This window comes from Patiria miniata, unplaced genomic scaffold (genome assembly GCF_015706575.1).
Source record: "Patiria miniata isolate m_02_andy unplaced genomic scaffold, ASM1570657v1 HiC_scaffold_7, whole genome shotgun sequence".
NCBI classification, from domain to species: domain Eukaryota; kingdom Metazoa; phylum Echinodermata; class Asteroidea; order Valvatida; family Asterinidae; genus Patiria; species Patiria miniata.
The window spans coordinates 18,776,770-18,803,524 of record NW_024037074.1 but is presented as its reverse complement, the minus strand read 5'-3'; the positions used below and the strand labels follow the sequence as shown (position 1 = coordinate 18,803,524).

The 26,755-nt window shown below is 41.2% G+C and overlaps 1 protein-coding gene across 4 annotated transcripts; it reads right to left on the bottom strand.

Annotated features, from left to right (window-relative positions):
• Positions 1–1,665: 1,665 nt before the first annotated feature.
• Positions 1,666–26,716, bottom strand: LOC119745667. 4 transcript variants are annotated; one of them, XM_038222193.1, is made up of 11 exons: positions 26,432–26,716; positions 20,893–22,516; positions 19,336–20,727; positions 11,355–11,780; positions 10,790–10,872; positions 10,053–10,227; positions 8,666–8,771; positions 8,230–8,276; positions 5,387–6,035; positions 3,163–3,336; positions 1,666–2,077 (listed from the first exon to the last, which is right to left on the bottom strand). In XM_038222193.1, the coding sequence occupies exons 2-11, from the start codon at positions 22,430–22,432 to the stop codon at positions 1,906–1,908; spliced, it is 4,764 nt and encodes a 1,587-aa protein (XP_038078121.1). In that variant the 5' UTR covers positions 22,433–22,516; positions 26,432–26,716; the 3' UTR covers positions 1,666–1,905. The 4 variants fall into 4 exon arrangements, with proteins under 4 accessions (XP_038078121.1, XP_038078120.1, XP_038078123.1 ...); XM_038222192.1 differs by lacking the exon at positions 26,432–26,716 and adding an exon at positions 23,243–23,873; XM_038222195.1 differs by lacking the exon at positions 26,432–26,716 and adding an exon at positions 23,243–23,873 and having other exon boundaries at positions 19,390–20,727.
• Positions 26,717–26,755: the final 39 nt, after the last annotated feature.

Below are 26,755 nucleotides of genomic sequence, written 5' to 3'. Positions count from 1 at the left end.
GCCTGATCTTGTCACTTATAAAATATATGCCTCGTATTTGCAACTTCTATGATGAAAGCACAGATTGCACAGCAGTGCTTTATAAATGGTCCCACAATGAAATAAACTTGTATTCAACAATTCTGTAATTCTTCTAAAAAACAAATCCAGCCATGACCGTTCGATCTAGCATTTAATTTCAGCAAGTTGTCACCATTTTCATGAATGTTCATTAAATGCCTACACTGCATTTCCCAGAGCGCAATATCTTTGGTGCAGCACAAACTGAAAATTCTTGCTCAATTCACAATTTTTTGACTATGCAGTGCTTTGAAGGAAAAAAACAACCTAAAACCTTTGGGTAGACTGGGGCCAATTTCATGGCGCTGCTAAGCACAAAAATTTGCTTAGCACAAAAAAGTCTGCCTTATAAAAGCAGGTTACCAGCCAAAACTCCAAGTGATGTATATTGCTTGTGATTAGTATTCAGCTGTTATTTGCTATAGCATGAAAATCACGTGGAGTTTTGGCTGGTAAACTGCTTTTGTAAGCCAGGCTTTTTTATGCTAAGCATTATATTTTATTTTGCTTAGCAGTGCCGTGAAATTGGGCCCTGGTGACTAGTAACCTGTAAATACTGTTCTATGCCAAGTTACGGGGCAGCAAAAATTCATAGTTTAAAACACATTCCATTCAAGAACTTTCAAACATTTGGAATTCCATAACTGTTGTACTAATCTATGTCACAATTACACAGGACCAAGAAACAGTGTGCCACAATATTGTCCAACTTGGTGAAGTTGTCTTGTCAAAAACCCAGAATTTAGTAACCAATTTGACTTGATATACCGACATATATTGAAAACATCGGAAGTACAATATCTATTCATACGTATTTGCTTTGGGTTTTGCTTGAGACGAGCTTTTAATAATTTGGATTTTTGGATGCCATTGTCTGATTGAATACTTTGAAATAGATGAATTATTTAAGATTTGCCAAAAATACAAACAACTGATTAAAAACTGAGAAAACAAAAGATAGAATTATAACCCATCAGTCAATGTATAATAACACATGAAAAAGTAACGTTATACTGTCACTGTCACTGACATTCTTGGAGATCAAATCCCCCACACAAAAACACATCAAAGTGAAGACTACCCTGAACAGAACTTTGGACAAAAACAAACTAAAACTAACCAAAACAAACTTGATTTTGTAATGTCACCAAAATGAAGACTCCGCAATTCAGGCCATTCACAATACATAGCACTTGCTGTTGGTGCAAATCCTGCCATACCCACAGTGAATAAACCGGATCAAAAAGATTGATTTCCATTTCATGAACATTGAAAAATATTGTGCATTACTAGCATATTTGGTTGACACCAGCTCTGAAAAGATTGAAATGTTCTCTTTTTAAAAAAAAAGACATTTTAATTTGCAAGAGTTCTCAGTGTTTTTCACGTAACGTCAAACTGAAATAAGCAGGGACGAATTTCGATTTTGAAGTTACAAAATGGTCTCCGTGATGAAACAGCTTGCTGGTGCACAGTATTGTGAATCACCCAAATTCTGCTACGTCACAATGTGAAGCCACAGACAGGAGCATGTCCGGGCGAGGATCATTAGTCGACTAGTGGTTGATTTGTGACCTAACTTACACATGCGCACTAATAGCAACGTGAGAACGCCTCTTGTCAAACGATGGTCAAAATGTCATCACAAAACTTCCTGATCCTGGTTCTCTGCTGTAAGTTATTATGTGCACAGCTATTGGTCACCAGGGATGCAACCGTGCCCGTTCCGAATAGTCGACTAAAGTAGTCCAACCATCCTTCCCTCGAGTGAAGTTAGTTGAACTGTGGTTAACTATAGTTCGCACCCGAAATTGCTCCAGGCTGGCGAATTGTCATTGAGTAGGTTTACTCCATTCCCTGGACATAGTCGATGTGGACAAGCCCTGATTGGTCGCCCTGGGAGCACATCAGCCAATCAGGATCCACCTGCTGCTTCACGGTCAGGATGGAGCCCTTGGTGAAGCTGAGCTCTTCCTGGGACATGGTCACATGATGGCAACGCGCCTTGACGGGACTCCTGTATAAGGAACGAATGACAACATACCATCAGGGATTCAGTCAGCGTTTGAAAAACGGCTGTCCAAATTTGCCTTCAAACCCTCCCTCTCTCAATGACAACATGGAGAGAGATACCCTATCCGTCAAAATATATCAGGTGGCAGGTTTTCACAGTTTTGTAAGTTAAGCTCATATTGGTACAATTGACAGGCTGTGGTGGTTTTGTTAACTGAGGGTATCATGCTTGGACTGACATTGATAGATATGGTGGGTCAGCCCTGCTGAGTGCCTGTCAATGATGGATTTAGTTTAGAAACAATGAATGCACAAAGGTTCACTCATGCATATCCCAGCAAAGCAAAGGCACTGCCCTCTAAAGACGGCTGCTAGACAAGTTGTAGCAGTATTCAATGTCACCCTATCTATCAAACCCCTTCAACAGGTTTTGGCAGTTATGTGGTTTAATTCATTGGGGTTCTGGTAGTTGGTGACCAGCCTGTACATATGCTGTGGTAGAGCTAGGAAGTGGATAGATTTTTCGGCGGTTTGTGAAAGTTCTATCAATAGTAGGTTTTTAGTCCACTTACACCTAAACTACAATGTATTACATTGCAGGGTGGTTTAGGGCGAGTTGGTACGGTTTGGCGCAGTACAGGGACTAATGGGTTAAACCTAAAATTTTGATGCATAAGTTGCTGCTGTTTAACCCTCCTATGTAAACATACGTTCTGTGCAAGTAGTCTTTTCAGTCAAAATCGAGTGACTATTTTCAACAGTTAAGAGCTCCCAGGATACATAAAGCAGGACTGACTGGCTGTGACTGGTTATGTTACTTGATACAGCTACATGTATGCTTTGACTGTAGGTGATTGAAAAACCAGCTTTGCCTACTTCTTGCCTGCTTTTGTCTGTTGACTGAATGTTTTGCTGCCCAAAATATCAATTAAAGAGGCATTCCGTGTCCATTGAAAATAAATACTATAAAAACAAAACTAGATACAAACAAAGTGTAAATAATCAAAGAATATTAGATGATATTGATTCTGTTTTGGGCAACATGTTGACATTACTTTCTAAATGATTGTCATGTTTGACCACACTTACCCAGGAGAGACAGGACTGGTTGGCGGTGCTAAGTTTCGAGGAGACTCCGCTTGCCCGGAGAGAGTCGTCTCTTTCTCTGGTGTTCTGTTGGGTGCTTTGTCTTGATGTGTTGACGTTTGCTGGGTCGTGGAGGCTGTGCTGTCAGGTCTGATGCGCTCAAAGGCCTTGGAAAGGCTGTGGCGGGAAAAGAAGACCACAAAGTGAGAAGAAACTTAAAATGTTTTCGTCTTGCCACAACTCAATCCATTGTGGCAATAATGTTTGCTGGATTCCCTTGAGGCCACAGAGGTAGGGGTTTTTGTTTGTGCATAAAGTCAGTTGACTTTTACAGCCCTATCCCTTTTTTACCAGTTCGCGCCGGATGACGTGTATACACGCAAGGGTTTTGCAGTATTCAGAACGGATGATGGATAAACGCGCAGGGAGCGAGACCGGAAATATCTGTCAGCGACCCACTCGCAGCGAGCGAGGCCAGAAATACGAGTGTGCTGCCCAAGGGTGATGGCTTCAACCCGCCTGGCATTGAGGTCGAGTGAAAAAGTAATCCCGCGCCTCGTTCCGTTCTTGTCAAAATATTCCCGGCGTGAACTGGTACAAGCCTCTGCTGATTTTGACCGTAACACAAAAAAAAATGGTGATGCACAGAGACATAAGAAGACAATACTATGCTTAACATTTTTGTAGCTTGAAGGACAGAGTTGTCGACCTGTACTACTAAAACAAACTACACTGTAACTACCAATACATTTTGAGCTAACCATGTTAGCCCATAAGGGTATCTGCCCTGAATTCCAAACTAAGAGAAGCCACGAACTGGGGCCTAAAAGGAAATTGGAGCCACCCTCAAGGAAATTGGGCCATATCCCACAAATTGGCGCCATAACACATAACATTGGGCTCAAGTCCTATTTTAGCCAACAACCGCTAAAATACTTGTAGTAGTGCAATGTGGTTTTCCAGAAAAATCGCTTTGACTGCAACACAATCGAAGGTAAACAAAAAGCTTTTTTCTCCCACTAATTAACTTTAATTGTGAACTGACTAGGACAGACGAAAAGAAGTTTAGAAGCAATTTTCAAGAAAAGAACATTCAGAAAGAAATCAGAAAAATTATTTGTTTATCTTTAACTATTTTTTTTTTTTTCATTTTTTTTTTTTTTTGGTTTTTGCTTCTGTCTGCTCTAACATTGCATACTCTTTGTGGACCTGCGAACAAAAGAGGTCCACAAAATGCAGGAAGTGTGAACATTCTGTTGACTTGCACACGTCCACACTTACGTTCCCCCTCTCTAGAAAAACAGTTATAGAGGCATTTTGGGGTTAGGGTTTTCTGTCACAAAATGAAGAGGAACACTCAAGGAAATCAGGATAAAAAATGTGGATTGAGTGTTCACAGTGCATCTAAAATGATTTTATCTCCTCTTTTTCTTAACTACACGAATACAAAGGAATGTCCACAGTAGGTATGGAAGGTAAGTGTGTGTGTATGTGTTGGGGGGTTGGGGGTGGAATACTCCCCCTTACGCCCTTCCCATCCTTTAACCCCCCAAAAAACAGGAGTTGACTGCGCAAAGCAAACAGGACAGTTGGAAAGTAAACATTCTCAATAAAGCCTGCGGCCAATTCGTGTTTCACAGAAATGTTATGGCTGATCTATGGCAGGATGTTAGGAATTAAAGTCTGCTGTCTTGACTGGCAGCAAACCCTGGCACACCTATATGGGCTTGTCACAGATGCGTAACAAGTTCACCGCAAGAGGAGCACATTTTGGGGCAATGTGATTACTAATGCTGAATTTCAACATGCCAGCGATTCTTGGCCGAGTCCCCCCAAAACATGGGATGTCTCAATTACATCTGGTAGTGGCTAACTGTTGGAATTAACCATAACAATCTCGATATGACAGTACATTATGTTGTGGTACAATAACCCACATTTTGAAAGTGACTTGGTGATACAGTTTTTTTTTTTAACAAGATATTACTTAACTTTCCTCCAATTATTTCCACTGTTCGGCCATTAAGGCGAAAGTAGCAAAGCTATTCTGGATCTTTTCCTGTGACCTTGTCAGATATTTCTTGTATTACTGGAGTACACTACAGGGTATCCTCTCTTTGCAACATACAGACCTCTCAAGTCATTGAAAAAGCAGTAGTACAGTTAGCAGTCTTACACTGTGATCCTTAAGGATCTTTATCCAAGAATACTATACAAGCCAATTCACCTGCTTCCAAATCTGCTCCACGTTGACCCCGACGATGTCATCGTCTTGGTACTGCTCACCCCTACAGTAGTAGTGGTTGCTTCCTTTGAGGCTGCCACAAATCCTTTGATCCAATCAAGGGACCAATTGCTGGCCGCCTCTTTATTGGTAACTAGGTCTCTGGTTTGCTCCACTCCCTGGGTAGGGGTGGCATTTTCGTCGGTCTTCCACATCCCGGGAACAGGTTGTTCTGAGGACCGACTATTTTTAGTTCTCTCGACCGACCTCTGTCCTTTCAGGCTTTTCAGAAACCCAAGCGATGATGAGGTCACTGTTCCAGTTGGAGAGGGCTCTTCTGGCTTCTGCGCCCCCTCCCGGTTCCTCCAGAGCAAGCTGGCTGTTCCCCTGAGCCAACTCCCTCCCGCTGAGGCATGGGTCTGTGTCAGGACAGCATTGCTGGCCTTGTTGGCGTACTGATCCATCAACTGCTCCTTCTGCCTCTGCTGGTTGAGCTGATGCACCAATCGCTGGTGCTCAAACTTGTAGTCCAGATCAAAGGGGAGAAGCGTGAGTGGTTGAACGGCAACCAAGAGCTGGTCAAAGAAGGCTTTGGTGGCGCCGTTGCAGAGACTCAGGAACGCGTTGGGCTCGTAAAGGCTCCTGACTATATCTGTAGTAACAGGGATTAAGAGGATTGACAACAGTCATGCTATTATCTGTCACTGCTGTCAAATTTGTCCATTGCCATCAGCTTGCCAGGATTGTCAGCTATCCTGAAGAAAGCACAGGTTTAAGAGCTTTAAAGGGCCAGTCCGTCATCCGCTCTGTCATATGTACAAAGCAAAGTCAATTCATCCATACGGGCAGGAAAATGACATTTTTTCATATGGGCAATTCCACGGTTACTCACGTTACATTTTTTATGTACTTTGAGTTAACTTGGGCTGTAATTACCTTACTGAAAAGGTTTCATAACTGTTATCCCCATGGTAGATAGAGTAGACCTAGACCTACCTAAGCACCAAAGATGACATCCAAAAAATTGTGTTATGTATGATAAACAAGACGCACAAAATTGGTTACTCACGTTACGAAAATGTAACGTGAGTAACCGAAAAGTTATAAGGACAACAGCACCTAGCCGTTCATCTGAGTTAGATTTGGGGTAGTGTTTGGACTATAGCGAGGGTTAAGGTCTCATTAAAGGCATAAAGGATCATTTGCATTTATCCCAAAAGTAACCGTCCAAATTATTATCAAAAGCTTACTTGGATTAAAGATCATACTGGTACTGAATATGGCTTGCTGTTGGAAATCAAGACATGGAGGTGATTTCCAACGATCAGTCAATTGACTGATTTGGGGAAATAAAAGAGTGCTACTGACAAAAGCTTGTGTGTGACTTTTTTTTTTACTGTTTTCTTGAAAAGTGTAATATCCACTGAGCTGAAACGTCAACACGTTAGGTTTTGAACAGTCTTCTTTGGACTGTGAGTGGTGTTATTATTGGAAACGAACAAACTGCAAGAGAAGCGAATGATCCTATATACGCCTTTAAACCTCCTCCACGGCCAATAATAGCCGAGCTGGATGAGTCAACCCACAATCCTCGGCAGTCATTTCCTGATTGAATCTTCTCTCTCGGTAGCCGGCCCACCCTCCGAGCTGACCCCCCTGACAGGATGCGATAAGCGTCTGGCGTTCCGCTAACAAAAACACCCAGCTAGGGTACTTAGAACTTGGAGGAGAGAGCCTTAACGCTGCACTGATTGAGTCTGTCACAGAGAGGAAGACTTGTTCGGCGACAAATCAACCAAACAAGGCCAACAAAATGTGTTAAATTGCGTTCATTTCAGCTAGTTTTTCCAACTAAAACAGTAAGACTTAATCTAAGAGGAACTGTTGAAAGTTCTTCAAAAACAGAACTTCAAAAAACAAGTGGTCCGCGGACCACATGTGGCGCCTTTTTTCGCGGTCGATCCCTATATGTTTTGTGTTCTCAAGAAAAGTCAAATTTTGTGCATTTTTAAACAATGACCCTAACTGACCCTCAGATGACCTCTGACCTCCAATTTCAGAAGAGTTGTGATGAATCCCCACCCAAGGATCACTCCATCCGAGTTACATTAAAATCCATCAAATTCTGTAGACAAAGAAGCCTTTAATTGACGCATATTCGAACAATGACCCCTAATGACCCCTACATGACCTTTGACCTGAGTAATCCGATGAGGAATTGTGTCTTCCCACCCAAGGGTCACTGCATCCAGGTTTCGTCAAAATCCATGAAAGCATGTAGAAGTTATAGATTTTTTTCAAAACTTTAATATAAGGGTCTAGGAATCTACGGGTCTACGGTCATACAGAATTTAGGACCTGGTTAGAGTCATGGGCGTAGCGAGGGGCGGGCAAAGGGGGGGCACTTGCCCCCCCCCCCCCCCAGGAAAAGCCAAAAACAAAAACAAAAACAAAAAGGAAGGAAAAAAAAAGAAAAAAAAAAGAAAAGAAAAAGAGGCGCGAAGACAAAGTGGTGTATATTTAATGAGTTGGGGGGGGGGCAAAATGTCCCTGCCCCCCTCTAAAACTGATAAATCGAGAATGTGTTGAGAAATACAAGCATTTTTTTGCAAAAAATTGTTTTGCCCCCCTCTAGAAAAAATCCTGGCGACGCCCATGGTTAGAGTCTCCCAAAACGTTGTCTAGGCGACACAAAAACTGTTATCAATGTATTGCAACATTGCTCTGGTTCCTGGATTGTAACACAGTACTCAGATAAGCAAAGTCTGATTCACTAACACAAAGGTTATGAAAAGAAAGATGCTATGACGGGGAAAAAAAAGGGAAGTATTTCACGACAAGCATACCTGGATGGTCCCTGATGTGCTCAAGCCACAGCTCCAGACATCGGATGCTGTAATAAAAAATTTAAAACATGAAAAACAGGGAACGAAAAATGGATAATGGATGACATCCCGCACAGGCAAAAAACACACTGCCAACACAGGGTTGATTTCTGATAAGCTGAGCAGCCAAATCTGTGTGCATGAAAGTACGGAATAGAAGTTCTGGTGCTATGCATCACCTTTTGAATATTCAAAAGGGACAAATTACATTACCTTTTGAATATTCAAAAGTGTGGTGACATTGTTTTTCTACCATACTGTGCCCCCCCCCCCCCACCAACCAAGATACGTGGGTGAAAAGGTGATTCATAAGATATACAAAGCAAGGAAATTTGTAAGTGAGACATGGAATCGATCAAACTTTTGATGTCAAATTTTACGATGATTCTGAACTTACTTGAGGAGTCCCATGATGAATGCATTGACTCTCAAGTCTGACGTCTTCAGGTAAGTCTGCTGGGATAGGTGCCTGACGAGCTCGTGTAGGGGCCTGGTGCCTGGACCTGCAGTCACACATAAAACAAAAACCAAGACATTTTGATTTCCTAATATCAATCTAATTCCAAGCGCATTTTGGATTACAAAATTTCAGAGACTACCAAAATACAACACAGCGCAGTAAACCAATAACATGTTTTTTTGGACTTGAACCAAAAACTGGGCCAGTAAGCACCATGTAATAGCAACAGTAGCTGGGTTGTTGAGTACAGATTCCATTAAAATAATGCAAACCACGTGCTGGACTTTGTTGGGGAACGTCGAAAGCACTCCAGCTATTTTATGCTAAGGAAGCTGCAGACAGTTGGCGCTAATATCATGGAGCTACTAAGCACAGAATCTTACTTAGCGCATAAAACATTTTCTGAGCAAAAACCAGTGACCGACCAAAATGTCAATATGAAAATCTTTAAAAAATGCCCCCCCCCAGTGTTTTTTTGGTTTTTGTTTTTGCACTTTTTTTCTCCACTATGGCCTTTGCCCAGTTCATCTCATTTTGTCATAACACCTCACATATATGTGTCCAGCAAAAATCAGCTAAGAACTAGTGAAAGCAGTGAACATTCAGCTGCTGGCCGGAGACCTGTTTTTGGCAAACCTTAGGATGCTTTCAATAGCTCACCCAGATAGGTTCAGGTTAGCCCCGTACCATTCGAGTAGTTCTGACATCATACTGGGGCCTCACCCTGGTCAGCCACCAAAGACCCTGCTCATTCTGTATTAGGGAGCAGGGTCAGAAATACATTACACACATGCCCTGTTCATTCCAAGAAACGGACAAATATGGCAGCCGATAGTGGATAAGCTCAAGTGGACCCAAAAACAACAACTTATTTGAAGTCTGATGAGATTTGAAGGTTTGCATGGTGGAAAGATACTAAGACAAGATAAGTTTGCGGTAGCACCATGTGAATAAATCTCTTTTGTGAGTATGAGTGGGTCTGAAAAGAGATATATTCACATGGTGCTACCACAAACTGATCTTGTCTTATTATTTGAAGTCTAAACATAAAAATATTTCTGGAGCTCTTTGCAACTTTAGAGGCCATAATTTCAACCCAATTTTGTTCATTCTTGCGAGTGACGGAAATGCAGCAGTGCGTCTCAAAGGAAGACTCAGTCTATAAGGGGCATTCTGTCAATAGCTGATCGTGATGGTTTTGGTTTGAGCATTTTATTAGCACTGCTCTGGTCTGCCTTTACCCAGGTCATTCCGGGTGAGCTACTCGAACGAAACCTTAACAAATATCCGGAAGATTTCTCAAGATTTGAGGGGGACCACTTACCAAGCTGAGCTGTTGTCTCCACAACGCCCCACAGCGTTGTCTTCAAACGTCCCACAAAGAAGCTGGTCACATGTGGCCGTAGTCCGTCCTGCAGTAAGGCTCGGATGGCTGGACACAAGTAGTGAAGCATCAGATGGCCAATGTCCGGACTGTGAGCGGTGCTGCCCAGGCGACCCTATGTGAAGGCAAAAATAAGTATCATTAAAGCAAAATTAAGCATAGTCTGAACACAAACTCAAAATGTATAGGTTTCTCTGAATATTAGGACTTGCCAAGATTTTTTCCCCAATGAAAGATTGCAAGAAAACACAAAACTGATCATATTCTTTTAATCCCTCATTTTTAAAGTTTAGGTACATTTGCTACAAATTCCTGCAATGTTTCAGGGTTAAATCCCCAAGCAATTTTGTAGAGGTGGAGGTCAAATCCCCTTAACCCCCTTGTCATTAGTGCCTGGAACATTTATGAACTAACCGAAATCCCGCACTCTGTCATAAGGTAATGGTATACATGTGCTACATGTATGTCCAATATTGATAAATTAATTCCACTTCGTTGGAAGACATAGTGGCTGAGCTCTACAACATCAAAGTAATGAAAGCCTGTCATTGTAATCTGTTGTACTTGGGCAACTTTGAGCTACATATTTACAGTGGACAGTGAACCAACATTGGTGGTCAAACTTCAAAACAAGTTTAGCTTGTTGATAGTCTGATGAATGAATGCATTCCCCCTACCTTTTCTTCCAAAGTCTTTGTCCTTGCTTGGCCGAAGTGGCTGAGTATGTGTTCAACAGCGCACTCTATTGACGTCACAAGAGCTGAAATGGACACAGGCAACAGATAATGGTATGAAATGCAAAAACGGTATCTTTTACACACAAAAAATGGACATTAAAACATATCTTTTCAATGTACAATCTTTTCAATGCGAAATTTACAAAGAAGATTTACTGAAGCAAGATTTGAATCTCAACATCTAGAAGCAAGTTTAAACAATATATAAAAAATATGTGATGCGATCAAGCTACACGAGTCATCTGTCGACCCTGGTCAAAAACATTTTTATTACAGATTTGAAAAGAGCACAATCTCAGCATTACTGATGTGAAAACCGCATGCTGATACCATCTTTAGTTCGAAAATTATGGAAGTCGGAACACCAAGAGATGTGATGAAGTGATGTGATGAAGTGGCCCTATTTTGGTCTGATCTCTACATAAAAATTCCCGACAAACGACTCATTTAGCTTGATTGCATCACATATAATGTAAAATCAAAAGATACAGTATTGAAATATTACCTTTCTTCTGTACCAAATTAACCTCATCTTCAGCCTCGCGGGGAGAAACTTGCATCTCCTGAGGAGGCAGGCAGTCGGCACTGACGTCATAGTGACTGGACACATCCAGACTCAGAGGGCGCTGTTTCAAGCTGGCGCCATTCGCCTCGGGCTGGAAGTCATCACCGCCACGTCTCGCCGCCCCGGAGTCCCACGAGAGGATGCGCTTGATTGGTTCACCGCCCGAGCTCAAACGACCCGACGGGGCCTGTGATTGGTTAACTGGGTTGACGGTGGACTGTGATTGGCTGCCGCGGTACTGGTTGAGGTTCGCCGGGAGGGAGTGGACTCGCTCGGCCCGGGAGTGCATGGAGGCCGGCCAGGCGGTGACTGTCGGTGGCAGAGGGCCAGCCAGCTGGTTAGCTTTACTGTACAGCTTCTGCAGGACTGGAGAAAGAAGACAACAAACTAGAACTGTTATTGTGTCCTAGATGGACTCAAATTGGATTGTCCGCATGCATCAGAGATGTAGTCGAGTATACCACAAGGCCATCAATCCAGTTATGGTAAATCACAGTCACAAGAAACAGTGGATAAACAAAACATAGAAATGCCTTTGTCAAAGCTCATTTGAATAGTCTGTGACTCAAAGTGGGACTGGAGGACTTCAAGGGACTTGTGATGGACTCGTTGTTGACTACGTCCCTGGCATGCATGAGATCTTGGCATTCATCCAATCTACCCTACAACCAACTGCCAACACAGATGCGGAATATTTCCAGCGAAGGGAAATGTTGAATGTCAAACTATAAATACACAGATCAAACCTTGGGGCAATTTTTACAGAGCAAAATGTCTTGACCTGTATAGTCTGAGCTACGACAAATATTGCGCAAACATATTTTGAACAGGCTACAGGTTGAAGAAAATTAATCAATCATTTTTTTTTTAAAGGTGTGCACGGATGTATAATGGTCATTCTATAAATTTGGGTCCACTTTTTTCCTGTTCCTGTTACATCTGACATCTATGATTTTATAATAATGATGCACTCCTTATTCCTTAAATAATGCAGTCATCTTCCAAGAGTGAATAGCAAGCTATCTTCCCAACAAATAAAAAATTGTTTGAAGTCATTAATAATAATGATAATTGAATGGTACTTTAAAAAGTACCAACGTAAATAGGAGCAGGAAAAAATGTCGCCAGTTGGACCCTAAAATGATAAAATGACCCATAATCCTGAGCAACTTGTTGACTTGATTGCCGAGAATTGATCAAAATGACAGTACTGTCGTCAAGTCCACACAAGTCCTGAAGACTTACGCGTATATGACTGAATAACACAGAATATTTTATCAAAAGGACAGAGACCAAAAACTAGTTTATAGATAGGTTGCAGACATGCTCTTTTTTTATCATGTGGACATTGTGATAGATGGACAATCTCACTAATTAAAAATTCTACCAAAAAAAAAATGGTAACCACATGCTTCAAGCTTCAAATAGCATTGTCTCTTAACCGGTGCTCACCAAACCCAGAGAGCATGATCGCAGGATTATTACACCCAGGAAGTCCTGCACTTAACGCTATGGATCAGTTTTAATTGGATTTTTTTCCCCCCTCGATCCTCGGGGAGGGCTGTATCGTGACTTCATCCCGTTAATGCAATGAGTCTATCGATTCCAGAGATGGTTAACTCTAGCGCAGACGTGACAAAACTCATCGCCTGGGGCTGTATTCTGATCCCGGTATCAAAACACTTACACGTGCACGTGCATGCATGAAAACACACAGCTTGTTATAACGGCTTTAATAACGTCCACCGTGGAAGCATACAGGGACCACAAAATTAATCATGCAAGAAACATCAATACTAATGGAGGGAAAATCACTCATTGGATGCAACCATGCAAACTGAAATTAATGTAGACCACTTGGTTAAAAAAAAAGTCTCCAGTATAAGAACTGATGCAAACTCGCAGAAAAGGAATTAAAGTTTTATCCAACACTTATAATTACCCAACTACATGTACACGTACATGCATGTACATTATTAGTTTCTATCTCTCTAATATGTCAACTAAATCATAATTCGAAGTAATTTTGGCCATGCATACAGGTAGTTCAAGGATTACAAGTAGTTTGGTTCTCAGTTTTTAAGTTCTTTCAAAAGCATAGTACAAAACGTACATTTTCTGTGAGAAATAAAATTTGAGGGAAGGGATATTGCGGTAATTTGGTTTTTTTTTTATTGCACCAGAGTAGAAAACAACACTGCCAAAATGTTAGTCATACATGTACTCATGTGATCTACAGTTCATTCATTTCAGATAAAAAGCAGAACAGGAAACATAATTTCCTTTTCTGCGAGTTCATGTACATGTATGTATCAGCATCCGTTACAGAAATGTGACACAAGCCACGTTCAACTGAGGCCTAGTTTTTCAACAGTCAAAACAATACCCTACCCAATGCCAGAAATGAATAACTGATTCCACATCAGATGCGATAACAACACTTTTTATTCATGTGGCCTCCTGAGACCTCCCTCCGTACTGTTTGGACAGAATTCCAGCAGGCGCACTGTAAGATGCATGCGTCCCATCGGCTCCATTCCTTCGCATAATTTACCCGCAGTGACGCATTTCGTACCGTGTGGGTTGCGGCATCATTGCACATCGGGTATTGGGAGGTGTAATTTCGCAATCGATAATTTCAACGTTGTGCATGCAAATCTAGAGCAGGCATCTTATATTGACTTGTCACCGCGATTATTAATGTTTAATGACTAGCATGTGTGCATGAAAAAATAAATTATGTGGCTAATTCATTTAATGTTGCACAAATATCTTCACAGTGAATTTGTTCTGATGTAAATTTGTTCATTTTCAGCAATCATAAAAAGGGTTTTCTAGAGTTAATGAGATGAACACAAATCTTCTGTACGTAATTTCAAGAATTACTGCAAATTTCAAGAAATGAGTCATTTTTGACAGAAAGAAAATTTTGACAGCCAAAAAAAATTCATTACGTAATTGTACTCTCATCCCCGTAAACCTGGTTTTTTTTAAAATTGCAAATGAACATTCTTGCAATGACTCAAAACCTGTTTTCGTGAAATCAATAAATGAGCCGCATCAGTCAAGTAGACAGTAATTGTCGAAGCCGATTAACTATGACTGGTCATCAATAAAAGCGCATAGTGCCTGCACTCAACCAGAACCACAAATTACCTTTGTTGACATCTGCTTTTCATGTGTACACAGAGAATGGAAATACAGTCTGATGTCAGACATTTATGAAATATTTACCATTTTGTCCGAACACATTTTGTACTATAAACCCATTCTCAATGCATGTGATAGCTTGAAACTACATGATTGTGCATGTTCGTCTTTGTCATTTGAAGCAGCTTTGGTGTTTTGGATTTTTGTGTTGTTTTTTTTGTGTGGATTTTTCTTCTAACCTTCACGTCGGATTCAAACTAAGGGTGTACGTCCCTTTTTATTTCTATGATTCTCATATTTTTTCCTCTTAAAAAAAGTCAGTCGGTCGGTCGGAAAAACATCAAATCTGATTGAAAAAAGTTTGTAGTTGCAACTGTATATATGGCCAAATAAAATGATGCCAAGGGCGTATTGTCTCTGCTTTTTGCTTATCTGCAATGATTTTTACATGAGTTGATATCACTGAGTAAAGTAATAAAACCATTCTTGGCAAGATGGAGTTGACTCACATTATATCTGCGCCAAGCAGCTCACGAACGTGTAATGTTTTGGCTGTAGTGGCAGCCATTACAGACCAGTATACATGTACATGTAGGTATACTATATATGCCTAATATGATGAGAGGCAACATCAATTCATCTTCCGGGATTCCATTGGTTGCTAGACGCCACATTCATTTCCCATAGCTTTACAAATATTAATACAGAGCCTGTTTTCCTGCATTTTTTTTTCATTATTTTGTATTCATTTTTTGTTTTGTTACTGGGGTTCCATACTGGGTTGGCAGTAATAGAAAAGTTTTTGTTTTTCTTGGGTCGGTCCGAAATGAGAACCAAAGAAATATAAGGGATGTTCTAATGTACATTGTACATAATGACAGAAATAAGATTCGATAGAAATTAAAATTCATTCTGTGTTGATGTACATGTATGTGCTCCCCTTTCCTTATTATTTCTGTATATTCAACCCAAAATATGCAAAAACAATAACGGCTAGGAGAGCATTTTCCTTGTAGATTCTCTCTACAAAATCACACAAAGAATTAAATTGATGAATCACCAAGGTAACACTACATTTTGAGCTGATAGATTGAAGATTGTCTTCTTTTTTTTTCTTCCCCTGATTTGATTCTGGTCATGACGAAGCAGAAAGTCTGGAGGGGAGCCAACTCCTACAGTGTTTTGAGGACGAACAAGGATGCATTAATTATGCAGGCCAGACCCCCTGCACTGTTTGTACCAAATGTTATTGCTGAGAGAAGGGGCGGGGCTGTGAGGGGATTAAAAAGGGGGAGATTACTCAGGAATTACTACTTTTTTAAAAGTCAAGAGAAAAACGAGACAATAATTTAATGGGATGCAAGCTTCAGCCTTATTCCATGGAGCAGCTTAAAGGATATACAACATAAATTGCTTTTGCTGTAATTTTCAGAAATGGATGGATTTGGGGGTTAGTATTTCATAGAATTACACTGGCTTGTTTGAAGTTCTGTGTTCATAGATGCTGGAAAAACCAAGAAAAACAATCATGTTCCTGTAGTGTTCCCTGACCCCACTTAAGATGAAACGGAGCAATTTAGAGACGTTGAGGTCTGGGAACCAGTCTAGCTGGCTTGTACCCGTTCATTGGTGTGTAATCGATTGCAAACAAAATGTGGACTAACTACCAGTAAATATGGTAACTTGGGGGCAGTGTTTGAAAAATGTCAGCCGACCAGCTTTGGAAATTGATACAAAAATACCACTTTTCTTGAAAATGACAGCACACCAGGTGCCATGATTTTACAGGATGCTTAAGACTGTCTTTCACTAACAGTCCAGTAAGGTATTTCATAATAATTTGGTAGTTTTGTTTTTTGATTTTTGCAAATGTTGTATATTACCTTTAAGCCTTATTCTTTTATCACGACAAAATATTCTGAAAGCCAGTCATAACAGGCATTTGACCCTCAGGAAAATATAGGAAAAAGTGTCCTGCAGAGACCCATAAAAGGGTTATGTCTACAGTACGGAATGCTGAGAACAGAGGAAATAATAGGAAATGATAGGAGAAAAGAATAGGAAATCCTATTAAAAAAAAAAAAAAGGGAAATATTATGCATGTCAAAAGCAGTGTACATCACACACAAAAACTGGATGCATGGGGACTTTTGGGTACATTTTACATTGAACATAAAATATGTAAGCAAAACTTTTCTGTGTTTTTTAGTAACTCTGTGAACTTAGCATCCCAGCAACATTGACCCTATCAACCCATACATCACAATGAATTCAAATTGGATACTTTGGAAAGAATTCTGCGTTACGACAAATTTCTGCTTATATTTGGCCCAACCCAACTAACCATCTAACTAACACAAAGAATTTTTTAAAATCAAGCTGTAGGATATGACATTACTGCCTTTTTCCCTTTTATTTATATTTAACAAAAAACATTTGTGACCTTTCTCCAGGCTATTTTGGAGCATCTCTTGAGGTTCTGTGCAAGAACACGCTTTCCCTGTACGTGCCCTTTCGTGAGGTCACACCTGCCCAATGTATACCATATTTTATGGAATTCCAATGTCATTGCATAGTGGGCAACCCAACATTAAGATTCTTGGAACTTGAAGAATGTAGCCTGTGGCCTTTGCACCCATGACTTTGATGGAAGCTCTAAACATCTTGATAACATGCATAAATATGCGAGAATATCTGATGAAAATCCTCGGCGTACATGTACTGTACACGTACATGTACAGTACATGTACTTTGAACCTGCACCTTGCATGAACATGTATCCTCGCTATGAAAAACGATGGGGCAGCTTTCAAAAGGAATTTCCATTCAATTTATATTAACTACATGTACATGTACATGTACATGAACATTTGTTACATTTGTCTGTACAAGTATGTACATGTACATGTAAGCCTAAATGTACATCATTTTGTAAAATTTTATCTGCACCAGAATTGCCACAAACAAAATACTGACAGACAGCAGGCGATATGAACAATAAGTGTTCATAAAGTAAAATATAAATTTCATATGGAAAGAAATTATGTATTGGTACAATGTATAACATTTTTTATTCTAAGTGTGTTTTTTTTTAAAATACATATGTGGGTGGTTTTTTTTGGTGTTTTGGGTTGCGTTTTTTCTAGAACATTTGAAGTGTAAATGACTTTAGGTTTTCTTTTTTGTGTGAGTGTGAATTGATAAAACGAATCACAGGGGGCACAAACTTTGGGTCAACCTCATTTATCAAATGAGACATAAAAAGGTCTTGAGACAAAACATGGGAATTGACAAATTAGGAAGAGGATGGAACTGCCACCGACCAATGAAAAGGGAGTTAGTTTAAATCATGATTGTGATTGGAACATGGTTTTAACGAGTTTAAGATGCGCGACGGGAAATAGTCAAAATTAGAATGTCCCGTACATATGGTCTGCATTTTTTGAAACCCCGCACTGACTTTCCAGAATTCAAAATGTACTATATTCTAAAAATAGCCCCATTCACAACTGGACCGAAAAACACCAATCAGCTTAACTCAATTTGACGTTTCAGACCTTAAGCTGAGAACTAATTTGTCTTTCCTTTTTTTTGGAGGGGGGAGGGGGGGGGGGGAGGGAGAGAGGGAAGGGGGTTAGCATCAATGATTCAGACCTTGATAGTAGCTCGACTGCACCCTATATCCCCCCTCCTTCCTGTTAGGATATTACTCAGAGGCGCGCTCTTCCTGTCAAACTCATAAACAAGATTTAAACAAATTACGCTCCGCCAATCGGGGTCGAGGGGCCGGTCGGGCTTCTATCTGGGGCCCTGCTCGGGTCACCTGCCCAAAAAGCACTAACAGGGTTTGTTAAGGATTGTGACAGCGAGTTTCAGCTTTTACTACCCCTCAAAATAGTCTGCTTAAGGCTTCGAGTAATCGGACAATGTAACTGGGTGAGTGTATTGTGTTGACATGGCACCATAGTGACCTTGAGACATTTGGAGAAACTTAAGACCACAGATCTGTCAGAGTAACGATAATGAACTTCAAAGAATGAGCTGTAAACCTGATAATTCTAAATGTGTTAATGAATGTATTGTCTAGAAAACTTTATTAAAATTCCATGCACGGATTCGAGAGGGTTCAATGAAAGGCAACTCTTTTTTTCAGAGTGAAATCAGAGAAAATAAAATTCTCATCGCCATGAGATTTTTTGTTAGACAATAGACACCTTTCTGAAACCTTTGTGCAGTAAACCCAAGTGACATATTCTGTAAGGAAAACTGGAACATTAAAAACATCTTCAGTACATTAAAAGCACATGCATGTATAAAAGTGGCTAAAGCCTAGAACTCTAATAAACACATGAAAAAATAATAATGAAAAATAATGAAAAACTAGGATGTGGATTTCAATGGATTGAGTTATAACCATCTTATGAAATCACACTTAAGCCCGGTTCATACTTCACGCGAAAGTGCGAAGTGAAATTTATGTCGTCAACAAGACGTTCCAAACGTATTGTTGACGTCACAAGTTTCACTTCGCATAAAGTATGAACCGGGCTTTATGCAAATCGTAACGACTGTGTTCTATTCTCTTCACCATTTGTATACGGATGATGGGTCATTGCACAACAAGGGGAAAAAAAACACGGTCACCCAAATCAATATTTGAACTAACATGCAGAAATAAAAAAAAATTAAAAAACATGTACCAAACTTTTTAATACCAAATTAAAACAATCCCTTTCGCAAAAAAATCATGCATTTAACCAAAAACACTTACACTTGACACCACCATCACGAATACCACAGCCAACACGAACAATATCATGCCAACCTTTTCGCTGCCGATGTTCCTCGTCTACCTGATGTATGGGCTTCAGGGGCTGATGGCGGATGTACTTCTTGTCGGTAGAGGAAGGCAGTGTTGAGGCTCCGACGTTCTGGATCCTGACCACCCTATTGGTCAGGGCGTCCGCGACGTGCGACTCCTCACATGTGACGATTGTCCGGCTTCCACGTCTCCCCTTGCCGCCCACCCGCCAGGATTGGACGCTTGTCTCCTTGCGGTCATCTCCGTGGGCTATGTCCTTCCCCTTCCTCTCTTTTGGCTTTTTGCTCCTTGATTTAGATTCCCTGACACTCGCAGTCTTCTTTTCTGAGGTTTGTTTGTCCACTTCTCTCCCTCCTTTGAAATCCTGACGTGGTACCACCTTCTTAATTTCATCTACGGATCCATCGTCAGTAATTCTCAAGATACTCTTGCTTTCAGTGCGATCTACAGGATCTGGGCAAGACCTTTCAGGCACGTCTGAGTGGCTGTTCTGATCATCTGATCCCATAGTCAGAGTTGACTGGCTGGTGTTAGCAACATGGCAACAGTTTCTAGCACAGGGACAGATACTGTCCTTCTGGAATACTCCACTTAATGATTCATCTGTGCTCACCCCAATGTCTCTGCACTCTTTGGCTTGCTCTTTGGTTTTCAAATCTTCCTCCTTGTAAATCTTTAGATGCATCTTCAGGAAGCTTGTAGGGTCCATCGCCGGAGGGCTGTCTGTGCTGCAGCCTCGGGAGCAAGTCTGAGGCTCCTGCTCCTTCTTCTGGAGTGACCCAACCTCCTCTTGCATGAAGTCCAGAGTTCTCGGTGGCATCAACTTTCTCCGGCTCACGTCTAACCAAGAGCTCCTCGGCCCTGGGACCCAATCAGAGGAAGATTCGGCCCCAATGTTAGACCTGAAATGCAACCTGTCCTGGAGAAGGCTGAGAGGTCTGGACGCTGGGCTTCCCCCATGGAGGTCTCCAGTTTCCGACGTTGTTTCCTGGGGGATGAAGTGGTGGTGTTCAGGGATGAACATATCCAGTTCCTGGGGTTCAGTAAAGTTGGCATTGATGTCCATTGCCAGGATGCGGGCCCTTGTTGCTCGCTCTGGCATCTGTGCGTTATCACCACAATTTAAATGATAACTCAAGTCTCTGGTTCCGTGCGCACCAATGTGTATGCTGCTGTTGATCAATGGACTACCAGCGGCCATCTTTGGGTTTCCATTCCCCTCACAGTTTGCTGACGGATCATACTGTGGTGTTGTGAGGCTATGAGAGTTGTAGGGTCGCTTTCGTGTCAACAGCGAGAGACCGCTGGTGCTCTGGGAGGCAGCAGGAAGGACCCAAGAAGCTACAAACGAAATAAGAACAATGTGAAACACAAATTGTAAGATTAAAGTACGCTTGATGATTACAAAAAGAGATAGAGTGCGCATTCAGAATAAAGTAAAGGAATTACCGAACAGCAAATAAATTTAAAACTAAGAAGTCTAAATTGCTATTGTATAAAACTTACTGGTTTTAGACAGAGATGAATCCTGTCCAGACCCGGCTGATCTAGGAAAACTGCATCCGAATCCTTCAGGCGCACTCAGGGTCCTTGTGACCCCCTTGACACCAACAGTTGCCCCTCCAGCAACCCCTTGGCTCTGCTCAGGGGTCTGCTGGGGTCTGCTTGATGGCTTCTGAATGTGCCTCAGCTGGATGGGAAGGGAGTGAGGCCTCTTGAGTTTATTCACTACCTCAGATTTGGAAGAACTAACTGGGATTTTGCAGGGCAACGACTTTGGCGCCTCTTTTGGAGTTGTCGACGTCACAAGCTCAGTCCAGTGGGTGGCCTCTGAGGGTACTGCTTGTGGGGTGGTGACTTCAGGTTTCTTCTTCTTCTTTGCGAGTGATGCAAATGTCACCTTTTGAGATGAATCTTCAACAGGATACGAGTCTTCAAGATGTGTGACCTCATATTGATATTTATCCACTGTCATTGGTTGAAGGTTGCCCTGTCGTCCTGGGGAAAGTATCAGATTTTTGTTGCTGCCCGTGATTGAGTCACAGCTGGTGATATCGGCGGGGCTTTCCCCAGACCCATCCGGACTGCTGCGCCGCTTCTGGACGAGTACCTTCTGGAGTTTTGGTGAGGTGCGATTCAGACTCTCCAGGGAGGAGCCAACTGAGCTCCCTTCGCTCTGGCCGCGTTCTAACTGCAGCCTGTCCATCTCCACAGCCACCTCAAAGCTCTTGTAGAGCAGGTCGTAGCTGTCAGGGCTGGAGGACAGCTCAGATCTCTGCACAGATGGTGCAGATGCGAGACTCCCTGACGACTTGGAGCTAGGGGTGTCAAAATCAGCCCCAAGCTGATCACCACTGAATGACCTCTCCCTCTTCCAGCTGCATGGGGTGTCAACGGAAACTCTGACATGATTAGTCGGTGGGGAATACTTCATACGGAGGTCAGACTCTCCAAAGTCATGTGGTTTGTTTTCGTTGGACGGTTCATGAACGAGGCCATCGCAGCCTGACGGCTCTGATCGCAGCTCCCTCACAAGCTGCAGACATGTTTGACTGATCTCTTCCGTCAGCTCCCCAGCTCCTCCAAAGGGCACCCGGTGAACCCAACACTCAAAGTTGGTGGTCTTCCCACAGGTGCAGGTGGCTACTGGCGTCTTGTCTTGATCTTCGAGCACGGCCATCTCGCCCGGCACGGACTCCATGTAGTTCTCGTTGAGACTGTCCAGGCTCATGGTGGACGCGCCTCGCTTCAGCCGGTCCCAAGGCAGGGGCTTGGTCAAGTCCAGCAGGTCATTGGTCATCTCCATCGACTCCCCCGTCGCTCGGAAGCTCGACAGAGGATAGCTCGGCAAAGAAGAGGTCATGAGCAGGTCTCCTTGCATCTCGTCTTGGTGGTACTCTCCAAGCATCGCAGACAAACTCATACGCTCGAGATGCTCGATTCTTGGTGGACTGCTCGGAAGGGATCTAGTAGGAGGGGGCAGGCAAGCCACGCCCGTCCCCTTCCCTGACACGTCCCACTTGTGGTCACTGTTGATAGCTGGCATAGTTGGGCACACACATAGACAGACACCCACAGACAAGGGAGGACAGATTGGCTACGGCATGGCTGTATTCTACTGCATTCACACCTGTGTTACAAAAATACAAAAGTAGAATTAAAAGTTATGTACATGTATACACTTCTTTGTTTAATCTAGTTATTGAACAAAAATACTTAAACATTTCTCGTCCCTCCTTAAATCATATCCTTGGAGCTTTGTGAATAATGAACAGAAGCACCCACATCAAAAACAAAAATGCTGTAAAAATGGGCACAACCCAAAGGTTGACAGTTCTCTGCAGAAAGTGTTGTCAAAACACTTCAGTAATTGTAATTAATCACAAAAATACTTTAAGAAAAATAGTACATCCAAATAAAATAAAATGTTCCATCACTGAACAGCCAACAATAGACAATTAACACAACATTAAAAAATTAAAAAATGCAGTACACAAAAATAAGTTGACCACCATGTACTTTATGTACATGTAAAGTTAAAGTCTAAGTCCATTCCTTCACAATTCCAATTTTCAAATTAATATCACACAAAGACGTTTATATATCCCCAAACCTACAATTCCAGATTGTTTTCACAATTTTTACACAAATATCAAACATTTGTCTGACCTTAGATAATTTTATCACATATTGCACATAGACAGACATATGGATGATTCACGACTTCTAGATTGCTTTTATGCATGGATGAAATCAAATCTGTAAAAGCAAAAAAGACAACAAAGATCCTTGAGCCAAAAATCTTCATGACCAAAAAACAAAAACAAATACATGATCATTACAAAAGTATCCTTACCTTTAAATTTTCATTCCTGATATCCGCGGGGACAAAGACACACGAACCACACTTAAAATTATCCATCCAAAACGACGCTCACAACATGGCGTCGGAGAAAAGATTTTTCATCAACGCAGCAAGAAATACTGCAGCGCTAACGACAACCCACGCACATATGTACGTGCAGCAGCGCCGTTCAGAGAGCAGCAAAAAACTCTTGAGAGCTGACTCAGTCTCCCTATGCTTGCCTGTTTTTCCCCCCCGCACTACTTGCAGGGCAAGAGGAAAAGCGATGATGCTCATAGCCCCCGTTGAGAAATGGCATTTGCATAATCACATTATGCCCCGCTGGCCACTCAACTAAAAAGTCTTGTTCCCTTCAGGTAAAGACAGTAGCGCACGGGGTGCTGAGAGTGATTTAATGGTCTTAAGTGAAATTGCCGACGTTAATTGAATTACACGAAGTTACTGGATGAGGAAATTACTCATTTACAGAATCGATTTACTTAAAATGAAAAAAGGACTTTTCTTTTTCTCCTTTCACTTCTGATTGGCAAAAGATTTCTTACTCTAGAGAACCCCATTCTAACAAGAGGATTTCCCATTTGAGTTCAAATACTCTAGCTTTGACTTAATTCCTGTCATCTGACTGATGTACCGGTACATGTACTGGTATGCATATAAGTACCAGTACCCTGTTAACACAACATGACCTGAAAGTAAGACAACACTTATACCACAACAAAAGCTCTTACAGATTGTAAGGGTACTGTAGGTTGTGAACACAATGGAAACAGTTGAAGCAGCTCTGAACAGGTTTAAGATGTCTAGAGTCTCATCTAAGTTGTAAAACAAAATAATGAATTTGTCTCTGAATGGGATAGAGCCATCATTTCTCTTAAGTGTTAATGTTATTCAGCATAAAACTGTTTGGGACTACACCCTGTATTGACCTATCACTGTTCGTGACTTAGCCACGCCCCTATGGAATTGTGTACGTTACGTTTTGTTTGTCTCAGATTTTGCACGTTTCGCATCCATTTGTATGTCATGCAATTGGACAATATTTCACAAGCTGGGTTGACGTGATTCTACCGCGATTGGTTAATTGCGTGCCAGTGATAGATCAAAAAGGTAGTTTTTTGTGACATTGAATATGAAGTAAAAAAAAAAATCCCAAGATGCAGTCATCATGATCAAACAAAATGCACAACTTTACATGCACAAAAATGAAATTTTTCAATAATGCAAACAAGCGAGAAAATTTTTTTCAATCTTCCTTCAAAAGACAAGACATTTCCAACATTATTTTTATCCTGATTGTGAAACAAAAATGTATCAAGGATATGTCTAATATAATCAATTATAGCCCGACTGCATCTGGCCGTACAGTACTATCGCAAGCCCCGACGTTCACATACAGGCAATGACTTTCAAATAAAAATATATTTTGAGCAACTATCCATTCCAACTCCAAGTGCATTTTTAATTGGTAGTGTATATTTGACAGGGTCCTCAATTGTTTTCGCTGTTTTTGAAGTTGTACCGGCACTCAAACATGCACAATGGATGCTTTTGGGACTTTTTTGCCACGAAGGATGTGACTTTGTATTCACGAGATGGGAATCAGACTATAGCAATATTATTGGACTTTACTTCCCTTAAAAAAAATCCTTCAGAGCCACGAATTGGGAAAGAATGTTGCATCCAGACACCACTTTTAAAAATATGCCCATGTAGGCCTACATTGTACATTATCTCAATGAAGGTCAGTCATTGCAAAAATTGTTGAAATTAATCTGGGAGTGGGACTGAGAAACATTTCCAATTTTGTTAGAAACTGCTTTCGGAAAGATTTCTATATACGAAGTTCACTCAACACTCTGTGTACAAACCCTATGAGAGTGGACTGAAAAATTCTAAGTGTTTCCTAAGAAAATGCTTGTATTCTCTCACTGCTCAAATTGACTTTGATGACATGAAATTGCTATCTGGGGGCTTGTTAGTCAATACAGAGTAAAATTAGTGAACTTCTTATATGGAAATCTTTCCCTGAGAAACATTTCCAATTTTGTTAGAAACTGCTTTCACTCGACTCAAGCTCTGTGGACTTTGCACAAAATTGACGCAACCAAAGAAGTCGCGTCTGAATACTACATTCTTTGCACACTCGTTTTGACCATGTTTCGGTACACCGATTTACAATCAATGACATTTAACATGTTTAAATTTGTCTGGACTAGTAAGCGACAAGCAAGCATCGACTCACAAATATCGAAAATAAATAAAGATAGTGGATATATTGCCGGAGGTAATGCCGGCAAGCTAACGTTTACTAAAGGTTTGCTGGCGACAATCCATATCAACAGAGGGCGCTGTTCTCTCTAAGATAGGGATGAATTATAAGATATATTAAATTACCACCAACAGTTGTGTAGCACCTGTGGTCTAGTGGATAAGCAACGGATCTCATGAGCGGGAAGACCCGCGTTCGATCCCGATCCCCGCTGGCGACATTTCTAATGGTTTTTTTTCCCATCCCCAAAAATGAGAATATTCTTCTTTTATTATTTTAACATGTCTCAAACATTTTATTGCAGAGTATTACATTTTCTTTTGCAGATTTGTGGCTCTGGAGGATTTTTTTTTAAAGGGAAATAAAGTCCGAAATTGTAAAATGGTCTGATTCCCATCTTGTGAATACGAAGTTACAACGATAATGGCATGGAGCCAGACTAAAATTTGTCACCGGAAAATGTCCAAGTACAAAAAAAATAGTAACTGCGCATGTTCAGTGCATATCCGGCAAGCTAACGTTTACTAAAGGTTTGCCGTCTCCGGCAAAATATCCACTGCCATAAATAACTGTGTGTGTGCCCAAACACATGAAACAGTCACTCCCTAGTTCACTGGCAATCGGGAAGTGTAGGGCCCGGTTCCTATAATACATGTAATAAGGGAACAAAATCCACTTTAAAATTATTGGACCTACCAAACTAGTTTGCGACATTCTCAATAAACAGGTATGTCATAGATAGAGGGCAGGGTTTGATTTTTTGAGGGAAATTTGGGGGTAAAAATGAAACATTTTTTACTCTAATTTGATCAAAACAAAACAGGGGCCCTACACTTAACTTCACGATCGCCAGTTCACTTAAATAATGTAAATCCTACCATAATGTGCTCGATGTTGGGATGTTCACATACCTTAGTTTTATGTTGTGAAAATACTCAACACTAACGGCCATATCAATGCTTGATTTTCATAGTTTGTGGAATCAAACAGATCACTTGATCAAGCCTGATGGAACTAAGATTGGCATGTATACATGTCGGCCCTACACGTACACACACACACATGACACAGAATTAAATTGATGCATGGTTATGTGATAGAGCGCCCCCTGTTGACTAATTTAAAATACATTATTGGTGGATGGGCCCGGGCCGGGATGGGCGTTGTAAAACATCGTAAATTTAGTTGAAACAATTTTTTTTCCCACATTTTTTGTTTCATTTTTCAAAGTTCAT